Source organism: Sphaeramia orbicularis, chromosome 4 (assembly GCF_902148855.1).
Source record: "Sphaeramia orbicularis chromosome 4, fSphaOr1.1, whole genome shotgun sequence".
Lineage (NCBI taxonomy): Eukaryota > Metazoa > Chordata > Actinopteri > Kurtiformes > Apogonidae > Sphaeramia > Sphaeramia orbicularis.
In genome coordinates this window covers 16,469,081-16,486,311 of record NC_043960.1, presented here as the reverse complement: position 1 = coordinate 16,486,311, position 17,231 = coordinate 16,469,081, and the positions used below count along the sequence as shown (strand labels likewise).

Below are 17,231 nucleotides of genomic sequence, written 5' to 3'. Positions count from 1 at the left end.
TAACTGTATTTTAATTGTATTTTAATTGTATTTTGTACTGTAAAGTTTGTGACTCCCTGTCTGTGAAAAGCACTGTATAAATGAAATCGACGTACTTACTTTTATATAATTTTTTCCCTCTACATCAAATCTTTTCTAACGATTTATCACCATTTATCTATATTACTATCAGCTGCATTTTCATTTTTCAGTGAAAATCAGGTATTTTCTTATATTCTATTTACTGATAATGTAGATGTTCATAAAAGGTCAGAGTAAATGCAAAGGGTTTTATATCCAAACAGACAAAAGAAGGAACAGTTAAGTTTTTTTCAACAAAATATATATTTTAATATAATATAAAAGCAAACCTCTACAACCACTGTCATTTATCAAACTACTACCGCTGCTGCAGAAGCTGACAGTGTTTCCATATTCACTACGGAGCCTCTGAATGTTTAAATGGGCCATATCTGATGTCTCTGAAAAGCTGAAAAACTTTACCTGAAGTATTTAAATATACTGATATGATCAGTGTTTGAAAAGTTACTACACATTTCAGATCAGTAGATGCTTGTAGTCGCAGGCGGCTGATGAGGTCATTCAGGGTTAAAGAGAGTGAACTTGGTGGATGGGAACATTTGACCTTTTGAGAATGTGATGAGAAATTAAAATTTCTGTTTCCTTTTATTCTGTAATTCACAGAAAAATAAGTAAGTGAAGAAGCAGATGGGCATGAAGTATATTAACTCATAAAGACCCAGTGCTACTTTTAGGTCAGTTCCCACATGGATTTTTCTCTCTATTTAGCTGTTCTTAAGTGATTTATCACTATTATTATTCTAATATTATCCTCTGTAGTTGACATTTTGTCAGTGTAAATCCTGCATTTTTCTGTATTTAATTCACTGATCACATAGATGTTCGTTAAAGCTCACAGTAAAATCAAAGGTTATTATATCAAAACATAGAAAACTGAAGAAAAAGTGTCTTTTTCAGTCCAATCTCTCATTAGCTGAACATAAACCAAGTGTCTCCATTCACTGTCATTGATCCAACTCCATGGGTTTTACTGGTGAATCAATGTTGTAGAAGGTGATGGTGTTTCCATGGTAACTACGGAGCCTCTGAATGTCCACATGGATCAAATTGTACATGCCTTTAACATGTGAAAATAGGCCTAACCTGTCAAAAATCAAGGGTTGTCTTTCAGCTGTTAGGGATTGGCTCTCTGAAAATTTCCTTTTCCTGAACTCTGCAAAGACTGAAATGATGATCATTGGACCACAGAAATTGCAAAATTTATTCATTAATGTTACTTTGTCTCTTGATGACTGTGTTGTTCTTGGCAGAGACAAGATGAAAAACCTTGGTGTCATATTTGACCAGACACTTGCTTTTGATAAGCATATCAAGGAGGTGACTCGAATATCATTTTTCCGTCTTCGAAGGATTGCTGAGATCAGGCCAATCCTAAGTGACAAAGATGCTGAAGTCCTCATTCACGCCTTCGTAACATCTCGTTTGGACTACTGTAACGCTCTTCTTTTAGGTTTACCTAAAAAAAGTTTCCGAGTCCTGCAGATGGTGCAAAATGCTGCAGCTCGGGTTCTGACTGGAGCTGGGAAATTTGATCATATTACCCCAGTATTGGCCTCTCTTCACTGGCTTCCATGTCAGGTTCGTGCTGATTTTAAGGTGCTTTTATTGACTTATAAAATTTTAAATGGAGCGGCACCTTCTTACTTGACGGAGCTGGTTAGACTGTATGCACCTTCTCGTGCCCTTCGCTCTCAAGGATCTGGCCTCCTGACTGTGCCTAAAGTCAGGAAAAAGACTGTCGGTGAGCGAGCCTTTTCTTTCCGTGCGCCATCACTCTGGAACAGTCTTCCTCTGGACATAAGGCAGGCATGCTCTGTGGATGTTTTTAAAGCAAAGCTCAAGAACCACTTGTTTACTCTGTGTTATAAGTCTTGATGTGCTTTTACTGTTAATGTTTTTAGCTTTTATGTTTTATTGTGATTGATTTTATATCTGTACAGCACTTTGATTGAAAGCGCTTTACAAATAAATTATTATTATTATTATTATTATCATATCTGATGACCATGAAAAGATGACAAACTGTATTTTACACAGATCATTTACAAGGATTGATAGGATTAATTGAACAACAGTTACTAAACATTTTAAATCAGTAGATGGTTTGTGTCACCAGTGGCTGTTTGGGTCTTTATGGGTTAAAATGAAATATTCAGAATAGAGAAAATTGAGTTTGCATGAATTTATCCGAGAAGGAGGTAGAGCTCTGGCCTCTACTGAAGGTATTTGCTAAATATCTTGTGAACACTGACAACAAAGCTTATCAGCATGACAACACAAGCCAAAAATACAGTATGTCTAGCAAATATCCAGAAATAACAATATTATCAAGCATATTATCCATGTTGTACAACAGCAGAAGAAAGGCTGAAAACACTTTAATTTCAAACTGGAATCAAAGCTGTACTGGTTGTAAAAAAGGTCTCTGAAGACGTAGATGTAAACACTTTTACTACACTTATTTGTTGATACAATGACCTTGAAATGATCTTGTGATTTGCTCTAATTTTTCTTAACCAAAATAATTGCGACAGTTTTACAGACACACGGTTTTCAAGCACATCCAACTGAGACAAATGAAAGTCCAGTTCATCGCTGCCTTTTAATTCAAGCTCACCCAATTTAAATGCAGAGCGTTTCATTATAAGCAATATAATTTTCAGCAGAGAGTTTTAATAAGGGTCAGGTAAGGACTCAGACAAATTCTGGGTGGGCTTGAGGTTGCTGAAATTAATGATCCACATTACGGATGAATACCTTTATGCAGGGCACACACACTTAGCAACGCACAGAAACACATGCAGCTGATTTTAACGTTTGACAGTCAGAAAGGACAAAAAGACTAATAAATGAGTCAATTCTGTATGCAACACAGTTAATGAGCCATTAATGAGGTGACATTCTGTCAAATGATGACCAAATCTGACAGTATATTGTGTCAGTAATTGCAAGTTCTTGTACCAAAGCAAACATGAATGCCAACTTGCAGCCTGTGTTGGTTATATTTTAATGGTGTAAATGCAGTAAAGCAAGTGTTAGAGTCCTGTGTGGGGTGAGATCCTGGAGAAAGAGGTGTAGAAAATGTGGTCTGAACAGGGTATAGAGTCAATAAGGTGTAAACTTGCGTGAAAAAGTACTGAGTTTAAAGAAGGGATATTTAACTTTTTTTTTTTTTTTTTTTTTTGAAGTGGAATTATGCATTTTAAAACATTTCCCTGTGGTCTACATAAACTGTAAATCAGTGGTTCCAAACCTTTTTTGGCTTGTGACCATATTTTAACATCACAAATTTGTGGTGACTCCAGACATTCAAAACTGAGCCTTTTTTTTTTTTTTTTTTCGCTAAAATTATTATTATTATTATTATTATTATTATTTTTTTTTTATTTTTTTTTTTTTATTTTTTTTTTTTTCTTTAAATCATGTAATAGTTTGCTATACTATGTTGCAAATAAACGTTAATTTTAGAGGACATTTAGTGTATATAATGTATATTACTATGGATGGAGGCAGAAAAGCCAGGTGTAGATTACTGCACAAAGTGAGAATTTTATTTTCCTTTGTCAGGATATGTACAGTCAGTCCAGTTTGGATTTACAAGGCTGACAATTAATACTGAACAAACAAGAACTCAAACTATGAATTATGAAAGAGCTGCAGCATCTGAAACTGACCACAATGAACATTTGAAAGATAAACAGTACCACAGTGCTTCAGTTTCAGCTTCAGAGTTTGTCATGTCTTATGTATTGGGATTGTATTGGGATATATTTTTATTAGTAAGTTTTTATTTTTATTTTTATCAATTACAAGAAATTTCAGGTGACCCCATTTGAATTCCCGGTGACCCCACACCTGACCCCAAGGTTGAACAACACTACTGTAAATGCTCTGCTTGGGTCTGAATTCTTCATTAATTCAACTCCACAGGTCCATCTTCAACCCTATTTCTGAGTAATGACACCAGAAAGGTGGTTTTGAGCGCTGGCCCTTTAAATGCAAATGAGCCACTTCACGCCCCACCCCCTCCAGGATGTTGGCTGTGCTGCTCTGTCCCGTTCAACCAACAACTGAACATTTTAGGTAATCTGCTCAAAATTTGGACATATTTTCAGCCTGGACTACAACCGCTGCTGCTGATAAACAATTATGGCGTACTCGGAGATATGTTCGTCGGAAGTCTTGACCTTATATGTGCAAATGTCGTGACGTAACTAGTTATAGACACAACAAATTAAGCAGGAATTAAAACAGGTTGTAGAAATCCACTCGATTTTTGCTGGAATGATTATAAAGATAGCTTTGCAGCACCTGGACGGTTCAAATTCAAACTTTATGAACTATTAGGGTCCAAATACACAAATAAATGAACCAAAGACTAATAAAAGTGGGTTTAGCAAAATATGACCCATTTCAGCTAAAGTAGATGAGCCTGTGTGGTTTGTCTTTCATATAATGCTGTTCAGCCACTCATCCTTTCACAGCTCATCCATTTTTTATCATTTCAGGTCACACCACACACCTGTTTTTTTCACCATTTTTCTCTTTACTGTCTCCTAGACCACAGTGATGTCATCAGCTGCCGACATGAAATATTAAGTGTTTAAAAACATCTCTGTGCTAACGATTTGCAATGACTGGATCTAAGGACGTTAGCCTGAAATCTTTACACACCAAACACAACATGATTTTATCAGAGACTGTCAACATTGACTGAGCCCGACTGGAACAAATCTGATGTCTGACTATGGTATTGACTGCAACCATGGCACTTGTTGCTAAATCATGAAATAAAAATCAAAAATCCCATATTGTCTACCATCCCAAACCAACCATAACATCAAATATTGACTTATCTCTGTCTTGCAGACATTCATTGTATATAAAACTGTGAAAAAAAAACCAAAACACTCCTGTTGTCAATGGTTCCATTATTTTCGCTGTTATCTGAGAATATTGCATTTGACTTATCTGACTGGTACAGGAACTCTCATAATAAATTGGAAGCTTTAGAAATTGCTTCAGAGTATTAGCATGGTGTCTTTGTTAATGATAAATGTCAATAAGCAACTGTTTGCTCAAAGTTAAATCAGTTAAATCCAACCAGTGTAGGACAGTCTGATCTTTGAAGGACAAACTTCTTTGACTTTGGGAATTAAACATATGCAAATATGTGAATAAAGGATCTTGCACTGTATGTGGACTTTATATATTTATATACTTATATATAGCAGCTATTTTAAAAGTACTTCATCGTTATTGTTTTATGAAAATGCCCAGAACTCAAACTCAACTGAATAAAATGTACATGTATGCAAACTACGGGTGGGTGATACTGGGAATTTTGGTATCAATCCGATACCAAGTAAATGCAGGGCTAGTATCGCCGATACCAATATGATACTTTTTACTTGAAATATCATGATGATTGAATAATTTTGTGATTTTGCCTTTAGTTAGTTGATTATGATTATGATAAAACACAGGACAAAGATTTTAGGCAAATACACGTTTTTCCACGCATCATATGTGGCAGTTTCCCTGTCAGCTGCAGCGAATAAGCTCCACACAGCGCTTCTCTTTCTCTCCGCCATCACAGGCTGCTCTTAGTCAGTGCTCTGACTCTCCGCTGTCCGGCAGAATGGACAGAGAGAACGAGAGAGAGAGAGAGAAAGAGAGAGAGAGCAAAAAAGGTGGGCTGTTTGCTCAGACGGACTTGGAGAGAGGCTGTGCTCGGCATGAACTCTGCGAGGAAATTTGAGTAATTTGCTGGACATATAGAAAAGAAACTGCAACAAAAATATCAATCAATCTGATACTGACACCTTGATATCGATACTATCAATATTTAGATCGATATGCCCAGCCCTAATGCAAACTACAGACCTATAAGTTCCCAGTCTTTGAAAATCCCCACCTCCTGTAGCTCTTTGGGTGAAGTTAAATGCTGCAAAATATATTGTGAGCCATGCAGACATTTTCTGTATTAAACAGCCCTGGTATTTTTCCCTAAAGGCTCCTACAGTCCTCTAAGTTTATTGCCAGCCACACTATGCAACATGGATCTAATAAACTTTGCTACGACACATATGCAGACTGTGCAATTATAAAATCTACTGAATGTCAGACTCAAGCAAGAATTAAATGCAATCAGTGCATGTTGCCAATTTGTGCTGTAACAGCTTTAAACAATGAAGTTACGATAATGATTGTTCTGTTACAATAGCAGTATTTATTTGAAAGAAAAATAATCCAAAGTGGTGGGGAAGGAGGAGAGTGAGGACCTGGTCATGACTCAGGAAATGAAGACTTCATAAAAAAGGTTAAGATTGTTAATTTTAGAAACATAAACACACCTGCTGCTTTGACCAGTGTATGATTTTGTGGTGCACCCCTGTTGGTTATGAAGCAGACTTGGTTGTAGAAGTTCAGACACTTAAAGCTTGGTTCTAGATTGCCATCTTTGAACCTTCATTACTGTACAACATAGTACCATCATTGCCATCATGATTTCTCATCATTCATCTGGGAGAGAGAGCAAAATTATACAGTATATGTGCAGCTTTACCCTTATAAGGGCTTTCACTGCCTATACGTCCGAGGGAAATAGGAAGCAATGTCTTAGAGGCAAGGTTGAAGAGCACCACGCACTCACAGACACATATAGAAATATGGAATATGAAACATATTTTTAGTTTAAAAACATTCCTATTATACAATGGTGGAGGAAAGTTTTTTGGACACCCCACGCATGTCTGATATATTGCATTAAGAGTCGCTCTTATGTCATTACATTCTGTTGTAATAATTCCATTCTCTAAACCCACACGGCCCCTTCTGCACATGCTCTGATCTATCAAGGTCAAAACTGGATGTTTTAATAAGATAATAAAACACAACCAGGACATGACATGTTGAAACTGTGAAGAATTTAACTTACTTTTTTTCTTCTTAATGATAAAAAAAAGAATAAATAAAAAAAAAATACATTTGTTTGTGTCTGTCTGATGCAGCCACGTCTTTTCAAGCACAAAATATGTCATGATAATATTTGAGATACACTGGTGTCCGAAACCTTTTTTCCACTTTTCCACTACTGTACATATTTGTGTTTTGAAGGAATCTACACTAATGTTTTATACTGTCGACTGGAGTGACAAATCTAATAGATGTGTGACACTAAATCCAGTGTTCAGTACTTCTCCCCGCAGACAGACTCACCTGTATATCTTGTATCTGGTGGAGAATCCTTGCCGGTTCTTCTCCACAAAGTCGATGTACTCTGGGGAGTGGTGGAAGGGCCCCTTATCAGACAGGAGCCAGTCCAGGGGGCCTCCGGGCTTGTCATTGGGGAGGCTGGTTGTTGCTGCTGCTGCTGTTACCGCAGACCGTAAACACACCCAGCAGTGAAGGCTGAGGCTGACGACGCCCCATAGAGCCATCAGAGATGGAAGGAGCGAGGGAGGGATAAGGGAGGTGGTGGTGAGGGGCGTTCAGCAGCCAAAGCTATTCGTCATTAGCTGGCTCCTCCACTGGGATGACCGGGGGACCTGCATCACCTCAATGCCCCCCGAACACCTACACAAAAACACAAGAAAACAGATAAACATTTACACACACTGCTTCCACACTGCCGCTTGAACATTTTAATAGTTTTATTACTCAAACTCGTGTCATGATATGATCACAACAGCTCTTCTGTGTTGAGGTGATTTGTTGGAAACTACCGGCAATAACAAAATCATGATGCAGTATTTTATTACAACCCAGTCACCAGAAAAAAAAAAAATATAGCTATTACACATTGTATGCAAGTGTATTTCACTCATCCAACACATCCTTAAATAAAAACTTATGAAGATGAACATGATTATGAAGTGAAATTGAAATACATTTGCACTGATATGTGTATATATATATATATATATATATATATATATATATATAGATATATATATAGATATAGATATATACATAGATATATAAAATAGAAATATACATATGCTCAATTATCCAGATGTTGCACATTTATGTAAATATTTTTCTCTTTGTAATAGTAATTTTTATATTTTTTATGTTCTTTTTCTTATGTCACTTTGTTTTGGTTGTCGTAATTTCCTAGCAAAATTATTATATTTGAATTTTTATGCTTTTCATTGCACAGGAAAGCCTGTTTCTTTACTGTACATATGTCAATAAACACTTTGAAATAAATGACAAGAAACCTACAATATCTGTAAATGTAACATATACTACAAACTGCGGTGTTTGGCTTTGCTGATTTGGTGATTCATTCAGAATAAAAGTGACGTCTTAACCCTATAACACCAAATGTACCATATTTGATACATTAGTTTTTAAGCACTCTATATGATCAATGTGATTTTTTTTTCTTGAAAACCTGATGTATACAATTAGATACATGCAATACACGGATAATCCACCGGGGGGAGGAATTTGTTCTCCCGAGGCCTTTCCAGTGACACTACAAGTTTGTCATTAATGAGGAAGGAGGCAGAACTTTGCCAATTTTGAAAAGGAATTACCAAATTGTTAGACATGTTTGTGTTATATTCTGTTTTTGTTTGTTCAAAAATAATAATATTTGAGCATTAACACCAAATGTATCAAATATGATACAAAATTGAAAATCACACATGGAAATTGATATTTGAAAAAAAAAAAAAAAAGACGTTCAGAAGGACCAATAAAGGCTCCAGTTTCAAAGAACTGGAATTTTCTGTCAGTGATTTAATGGTTCAGGCTTTACAGGGTTAAATTTGAGGATGTGCTCTGTTTCTCTGATAAGAAATATACTTTTTTTTTTTTTTTATTTGAGGTGTTTTAGTTCCCAATAGCTTAATTAATTTGCCTGAAAAAAATCTCATGCCATTTATTTCTATTTGTTTGTGTTTGCTGAAGTCAAAAGTCACATCCACTCTAGACTAAATTCTCTGTTCATGAATTATTTAAAAATCTATAGATGTTGGATGAAATATATTAATTAGGCTGAACTCAGGAGAATAATTCCACACGGCACATAGTGGGAGGTTTGACTATTAATTCTATGTATTTCTACTGGATTTGTGATTTGCATGAACTGGTGGAGGTTGTTATCTTAATTGTGGATTCCTGCCTTTAGCTTGGAGTGAAGCCAGTTTTAAAGTAGGCTATAATAAGAGTAGTTTTGTTTGTTTTTTTTCTTTTCTTACAGCAGCACAATGCTCATTCTGTTCCACCACAACACATCTTTAACAAATTGCGCCCTCATGCAAATCACGGATGGAAGCGGCACATTCTGTTGCTGGTATGTGAAACGTCTCAGATGTTGTGTTTTATCAGACAACCTGCTGTTCCAACTGTTGTCCAGAGCTCACATTAGTCTCCATCAACATCTCGAGCCCTGTCAGTCATCTCCCCCGCAGTGACACACTCCTTTACTGTGCATGCGTGGGTCTGTCTGTGTATGTGAGTGTGTGTGTTGGGGTGTTAGGGGGTTTGAGTCCCATTACAGTTTTCTGATGACAATCTGTCAAGTTAACTCAGCCATATGACCGTGTGTGTGTGTGTGTGTGTGGGTGTGTGTGGGTTTCAAAAATCATTATTCTCAGACAACACAAAAAAATAGCATGGGGAAAGCACACAACAGCTGGAAGTGGATAAAAAAACCCAAAAAAACAAGGAAAATAAATTTAAGATTTGATATCAAACCCCATCATTCAGCACACACAAAGAAAGCGATAAGGGTTAATTAATGCAAGTTGCAGACAGCATGCAGGAGGATTTTAATTTTTGAGTTTTAATATGAGCTGTTAAGAAACGGATTTCAATCACACATCACTGCTGTCAGCATCAGCTTGTCCAACCTTAGTGTGTCCTGTGTGTGTTACCAACACAGTCTGAAACCTGAACCAGATGATTCTACAACATATTATGTCCATGTACTTATTTGACACCCCAGTGCTGCAGTATTACTACAGTATTACTCTTGTCTGTTCCAGTTTCAGGTCTATTGGTAGAAGGCATCATCTCTTATAAAGTCCAAACATTTTCTGTTCACAGGTGACAGCTTATGTGGTGGAAAAATGGACACAAGGTTCTTCAACTACACTGGAATACAGTCGCGGAAAAAAATGATTAGACCACCCTTGTTTTCTCCAGTTTCTTGTTCATTTTAATGCGAGTCATTTTTTGTTGTTCTTTATTAAACAAAGCCCTTGTGTCTTTTTGTAACCATCACCAACTACTGTCTTTGCCTAAATTTAACCACAAAAATGACTGAATTGTTATACAGTTGCAAAAAACAAATTATAGACCATCCTTGTTTTCTTCAATTTCTTGTTCATTTTAATGGCTGGTACAACAAAGGTACATTTATTTGGACAAATATAATGATAACAACAAAAGTAGCTCATAAGAGTTTAATATAAGAGCTGATATCTAGCCATTTTCCATGGTTTTCTTACATATAATAACCAAAATCACTTCAGTTCTTACATCAATAGTCTGTTTTAGTCACATGATAGGCAAGGCAAGGTAAGTTTATTTGTAAAGCACATTTCATGTACAGGACAATTCAAAGTGCTTTACATAAAACATAAAAGCATCACAGGAGAGGCGTAAAAATACATTTAAGATGAGAGAAAGTTAAAATACAAAACTAGAAGCACTCAGAGAGCACAGACCTCCGCCAAGGCAGATCAGTGCCCCGGATTTGGAAATGTCAGGAAATGTTGATACTGGCACAAGGAACAAATGATTAAATTTTGGTGGTGATTGGGGGTGGGTGGGGGGCACGGGGGCCCACTGATCTGCCTTGGTGGCGGTCTACGCTCTACGAGTGCTTTTCTAGAAAAGAGAGCACAGACCTAAGCCAAGGCAGATCAATGGGCCCCTGTACCCCCCACCCCACCCCCGATCACCACCAAAATTTAATCATTTGTTCCTTGTGCCAGTATCAACATTTTCTGAAATTTTCATCCAAATCCGTCCATAACTTTTTGAGTCATCTTGCACACAGACAGACAAACCAATGCCGACAAAAACATAACCTCCTTGGCGGAGGTAAATATTAAATTTAAAATAGACATTAAAATCATCAGCAATAAAATGTGATTTTAAAGTTCATTTAAAAGACATTATTTAAGAGTTTAAGGGAAAGCTGCAGTAAACAATAATGTTTTCAGGCCTGATTTAAATGAGCTGACAGTTTGAGCAGACCTCAGGTATTCAGGAAGAACTGAATGCTGCGTCACTTTGTTTGGATCTGATTTTGGAAACACACAGGAGTCAGTATTTGATTGCAGAACCATTGTTGTTGATGACTTTTAAAGGTCTAATAATTTTTTCCGCGACTGTATCAGGGGAGTTTTTTTGTTTTTTTTTCTCCATAATGTCACGTCTAAGAATGAACCTATACATACAGTATATTCCAAACATACATACGGTATTTGACTATACAAAATACCCTTTACCCAGTATCCCTAACTCTTCTTTATTATTTTAATTTCTTAATTTAATTTTCTGTCATAGCCAGCTACATAAATACAAATCAACTGCTACTCGATGGGGGTGGGACCTTTCTGTGGAGTTTGCATGTTCTCCCTGTGTCTGTGTGGGTTCTCTCTGGTACTCTGGCTTCCTCCCACCATCCAAAGACATGCACTGATAGGTTAATCTGTTAATAGGTGTGAATGTGAGAGTGATTGTTTGTTTGTCTCTATATGTCAGCCCTGTGATGAACTGGTGACATGTCCAGGGTGTACCCCGCCTTCACCCAAAAGAAGCTGGGATAGGCTCCAGTGACCCCCGTGACCCTAGTGAGGATAAAGCAGGTTCACATTATGAATGACTGAACGCTACTTGAGGAAACTGATCTGATCTGGATTCAATAATACTGACTGGCACATCAGGAGTTTTGAGTTATGCTGAGTTCTGATACCAATTCAGTATCAGAGTCTTGCTCAGCTCAGCTCAGAATTGTTCCCAAATGATTCAGACACTTCTTCTGTGTTTGGTGGTTGTGACAGTTCCCCTCTGTAGGAACCAACAGTAATCACCATCATGTTGGGTTCAACTCCCTTGGTACCTGGATTCCATTTCAAAGATATATCGATTTGGAAACAACACCCCTGATTTAGATTATTGGGTCTCCCAGTAGCAGTATCAGTATTGAGCAGTGTTGTTCTTTTTTTTTTTCTTCTGTGACATCTTTATGTCACAATCCTTTGGAGTTTAGCCAGTTATTTCAAGTCCAAATTACATCTCTAACTGTTATTCTACTTAAAGACTCATTTGTAGATTTCTTTTTTTTTTTTTTTTTACATTACATGTACATTGCAGAGGTCTAAGTCCACTTTTACCTTGACTGTTTTTTCAGGGTTGAAATGAGCATGCATTTATTCTCAAACTCTTTTTTTCATACATAATAAGAAAAAACAGGGTCTATGCATAGCCATAAAAGACATACAAAAACCTGACCTAACAGAGTTCTAAAGGTTAAAGGCACTATTACTGACCCTATGACAAGAGGCTGCACAAATAATAGAAAACATCTGACATGTGTTGAATAACTGTATAAAACATCATTTTTTTCTATGTTATCTATAAGTCACAACCCTTAGGAGTTTAAGTAGTTATTTCAACTCCAAATTATATCTCTAATTCTTGTTCTACTTTAAGACTAATTTGTTGTTGTTTTTATTGTTTGTTTGTTTTTTTTTTTTACTTTAAAAAAGCAGACAACATGTATAGTACCATGTAAACGTCTAAATCCACCTTTACCTTTTGTGTTTTTTCAGGGTTAAAATGAGGTTATTTATTTAGTTATTTATTTATTTATAATTCTTTTTTTTCATATACAACAAGAAAAAACAAGAAATATGTGTGTAGCCTTAAGAGACACACAAAAGACTGAACTAAATGGGTTCTAAAGGTTAAAGGCAGTGTTTACTGAACCTATGACAAGAAGCAGCTCAAACAGAAACATCTGACATGTGATGAATGACTATAAAAAATCATCATTTTTTTTTAAGCATGACATCTATAAGTCACAACCCTTAGGAGTTTAACTAGTTATTTCAACTCCTAATTATATCTCTAATTCTTATACTACTATTTTTTTTTTTTTTTACATAAAAAAGTAGACGATATGTAGTATCATGCATAAATCCACCTTTACCTTTGCTGTTTTTTCAGGGTTGAAATGATCATATATATTTACTTCTCAATCTCTTTTTTTTCCACATATACACAGGGAATATGTGTAAAGCCTTAAAAGACACAAAAACCTGAACTAAATGGGTTCTAAAGGTTAAAGGCACTATTTACTGACCCTACGACAAGAAGAAGCACCAATAATAAGAAACATCATGTGTTGAATGACTATAAAACATCCGAAAATGAATGCATTAAATCACATATTGTCTGAACAAAAGGGTTAAAGACCGGTTAAATGTACGAGGAGGTCACAGTAAATAGTACTACTATGGTTTATAGAAGCTTTTTTTTTTCCCCTTAAACCTATATTTCTACTGCTGTACATACTTCCATATATCCAGATTGGATCTTAATACGTAGTCATTAGAACTTGACTGAACCAGCAAAACTAATGTTAGCCTAGGACTTTTGCATTACTGTATTTCTATTGTACTATTCATATGTGCAGAACTATGTATCTTATAATTACTGTTACCAACTAAGATAGAAAGAGAGAATAATAGAAATCTTTTTTGTGTTTGTACAAAAATAAATAAATAAATCCAAACCATCGTCCTAGATTGTCTGTCTTGTTAATTGTGGTGCACTTTGTATAAAAAGGAAAGAAGTAGCAGGGGAAAAATAATTATGGTGGGACTGGAAACAATTTTGCAGAGACAGTTGAATCTAACTGTTAGATGGACCTCAGGAAGGCTAGCGAGCACTGTATATGTGGAAGCTCATTGTGGATCCAAAGACAGAATAAAGAATCTGAGCTCGCTTTAATGTGAAGACCTGAAGACCTACATTGTAAAATAATTCTCCTCCGAGGCCTGGCACAGTGCTTCAGTGTTTGCTGACTACATTTCTGTTTCTTTATAAAATACTGAACGTGAGGATGAGACATGATCAAATGGTAAAAGGTCAGAATCTGTAAATCTCACAACTGTTTATCTCATAACCAGACTCTGACAGTCCACGTTTCCTTAACATAATGTGATTGCTTTTAATGATCAGCCAACCAATAATAACCAATGTGGTTTTTTATTTGCTTGAAGAAACTCTACTTTTCTTGCTTCAAGTCTACAATACAGATATTTACACATTACACTTTTATAGAGAGCATAAAATTGGAGGACGGCAGTAATATGTTCCAGCTCTGTACAACTTTACAGCTCACAGCGAAACAGGGGCAAGGATAAAGTTAGCCAACTCTGAAATGGAGCAAATTCTCTGCGATTCTCTTTTAACTTCTCCTTTTTTTTTTTTTTTTTTGTTTTGTTGATGCTGTTAAACTGTGGACGAGCCCGTTCGCAGTTTCTGCTCTCATCTCAGCAGTCTTGAATAGTTTATTCACACTGACAGAGAGAGGCCTCTGTCTCGGCAGCATTGCTGTCATCTTCTGCCATGTTTTCTGGTTGAGCTCAAACATCTCAGTTTCCCCCCGCGGTCCCTTTAGCAATGGAAGACCACACAGTCTGCTGAGTGCTCCTTCCTTCATCTGTGAAATTTCACAACTGGATGCTTCCAGGATTGGGAGCAAAGTGTGTTGTATATTATTGTAATTAAGGTGGATTTTTAATCATCATTACTGATCTCTTAGAACAGTGGTGTCAAAAGAGGAATTTGTGAAATGCAAAATTTACACTGAAGATATTAACAGTCAAGGGTGTCAAATTATTCTTGTTCAGGGGTCACATGCAGAGCAATTCAGTCTCAAGTGGGTAAGACAAGCAAAAATACTGTCATAATAACTTAGAAATAATATCAACTCCAAATGTTTAGCCAATGTTTTTGGTTCAGTTTGTTTCTTTGATGTTAACACTCTAGCAGCAAAACTATTGGTTTAATTCATACCAAATTGTGTTTATATATTGCCAGTGATCTAGAATAGGTGCAGTTACATTTTGGGAAAAGTACATCAAAGTTTACATTTTTTATGAATTTTTAAGATCTTTTTTTTTCTCCCATTTACCTATAATGGGCAAAATTTCAATTGTCTATAAAAAACATCAATTTTCTTTCAATTTACTTTAAACTTGCCACATATATAGAGGTAGTTGATATGCTGACATCAGCACACACATAGACATGATGACATCAGCTGGATCGATGCCAAGATAAGCTACAATACATTTGAGGGGCGGGGCTTGTTGTGCCTGGCACCACTTGTTTCTTTGTGTGTTTAATACTTTAGCAGCTAAACCATTTGTTAAATTCATACCACACTGGGTTTATAAATTGCCAGTGACCCAGAATAGATGTGATTACATTTTGGGAAAAGTATGTCAAAGTTAAAATGTTTTATGAATTTTTAAAATGTTCTTTTTCCCATTTACTTATAATGGGCAAACTTTGTTTATGCTGTTTATGTCTATGCTGACATCAGCACATGCATAAACATGATGACATCAGCTGGATCGATGCCAACATAAGCTTCAACATGTATGAGCGGCGGGGTTTGTTGTGCCTGGCACCACTTGTTCTCTTTGTTTTAGTGTAAAGAAAAAAAAAAAAAGTTAAATAACATGAAAACGTTTGCATTTACAAACTATCCTTTTTACAGAAAAATATGAATAATCTGGACAAATATAAACAACCTTAACTGTCATGAGAGAAGTAAATGCAATTTTAACAATATTCTGCCTGTTAATAACACTTTTGTGCGTTTGTAGATCCACTGTGATCTGTAAGTGGTAACTGACGTGTGTCAATGATAAGATGAGGCATAATTTTGATAAAATTGTGCATATTTTTCTTAACACATTTCACATTGTTCATGGTTGTTCATGTTTATTTGCATTTTTTTAAAGGATAGTTTTTAGATGTAAACATTTTCATGATGTAATTTAACTTTTTTCACTCTAAAACATAAAGAAAAAAGGAGTTGACATTATTTATTGGTTATCGTGTTATAATTTTACTAATTTGGCCCATTTGAGATCATACTGGGATGTGTGTGGGCCCTTAACTAGATTGTGTTTGACACCCATGCCTTAAAATATGCATTGTTTGTACTGAGATAAAATAATGAGGATCACAGGAGAGTTTTGCACTCAGTGAAAATGCAGAATGTTCAAGACAATGGGACTAAGATTACTCAAATCTTGCTGAGTTTAAGAAAATATAAGGAAAAACAGACATTATGAACTTAAAAAAGAAGAAATCTGTGGTATCTGTGCTTTGTTTATGTTACTTATAAGAAAAGAGGGAAGGTATTTTCCTCTTCCTGCTGCTTTTTCTGTACTGTAATGTATATTGTTTGAGTTATTATGTATTATTTCTTTTTGATTTATTTTATGATTTGGCAATTAATCACCAATAAGGAATAACCAGAAGTTATATCAATACTTTTATTTGAACATTTCCCCATAAAATATTGATTTTAAAGAAAAGACTTTCAAGATCACAAAAGTCTAATGGATGTCATATAGCCCTAATTAGTGTTTTTACTGTAATTACTCTTCTATTAATTAGGAAATCTGCAACTGCAATTTGTAAATGTGCTGATGATAGGAACAGTACACTAGCTTTTAGCTTTGTTTAGGGAGTCTTTGTTGACATTTAATGTGGCCTCTATTACGTGGTTTCATACATGAGCATAGGCTTTTCGGAATTAAAGGGAATTAATATTTTGCTTTTTTACAATGGAATTATGCATTTTAAAACATTCCTCTGTGGTCTACATAAACTGTAAATGCTATGCTTGGATCTGAATTCTTCATTAATTCAACTCCACAGGTCCATCTTCAACCCTATTTCTGAGTAATGACACCAGAAAGGTCGTTTAGAGCCCTGGCCCTTTAAATGCAAATGAACCACTTCATGCCCCACCCCCTCCAAGTTGTTGGCTGTGCTGCTCTGTCCTGTTCAGCCAACTACTGAACATTTTAGGTAATTGGCTGAAAGTTTGGACATATTTTCAGTTTTTACTACAACTGCTGCTGCTGATA

The 17,231-nt window shown here is 35.9% G+C and overlaps 1 protein-coding gene across 1 annotated transcript in view; it reads right to left on the bottom strand.

Moving 5' to 3' along the window:
- Positions 1-17,231, bottom strand: part of LOC115418673 (BMP/retinoic acid-inducible neural-specific protein 3-like) — a 113,870-nt gene that overhangs the window by 77,120 nt on the left and 19,519 nt on the right. The window contains exon 2 of the mRNA XM_030133218.1: positions 7,303-7,659. Within this exon, the coding sequence (XP_029989078.1) occupies positions 7,303-7,523 (221 nt within the window). The 5' untranslated portion in view covers positions 7,524-7,659. The remainder of the gene's footprint in view (positions 1-7,302; positions 7,660-17,231) is intronic.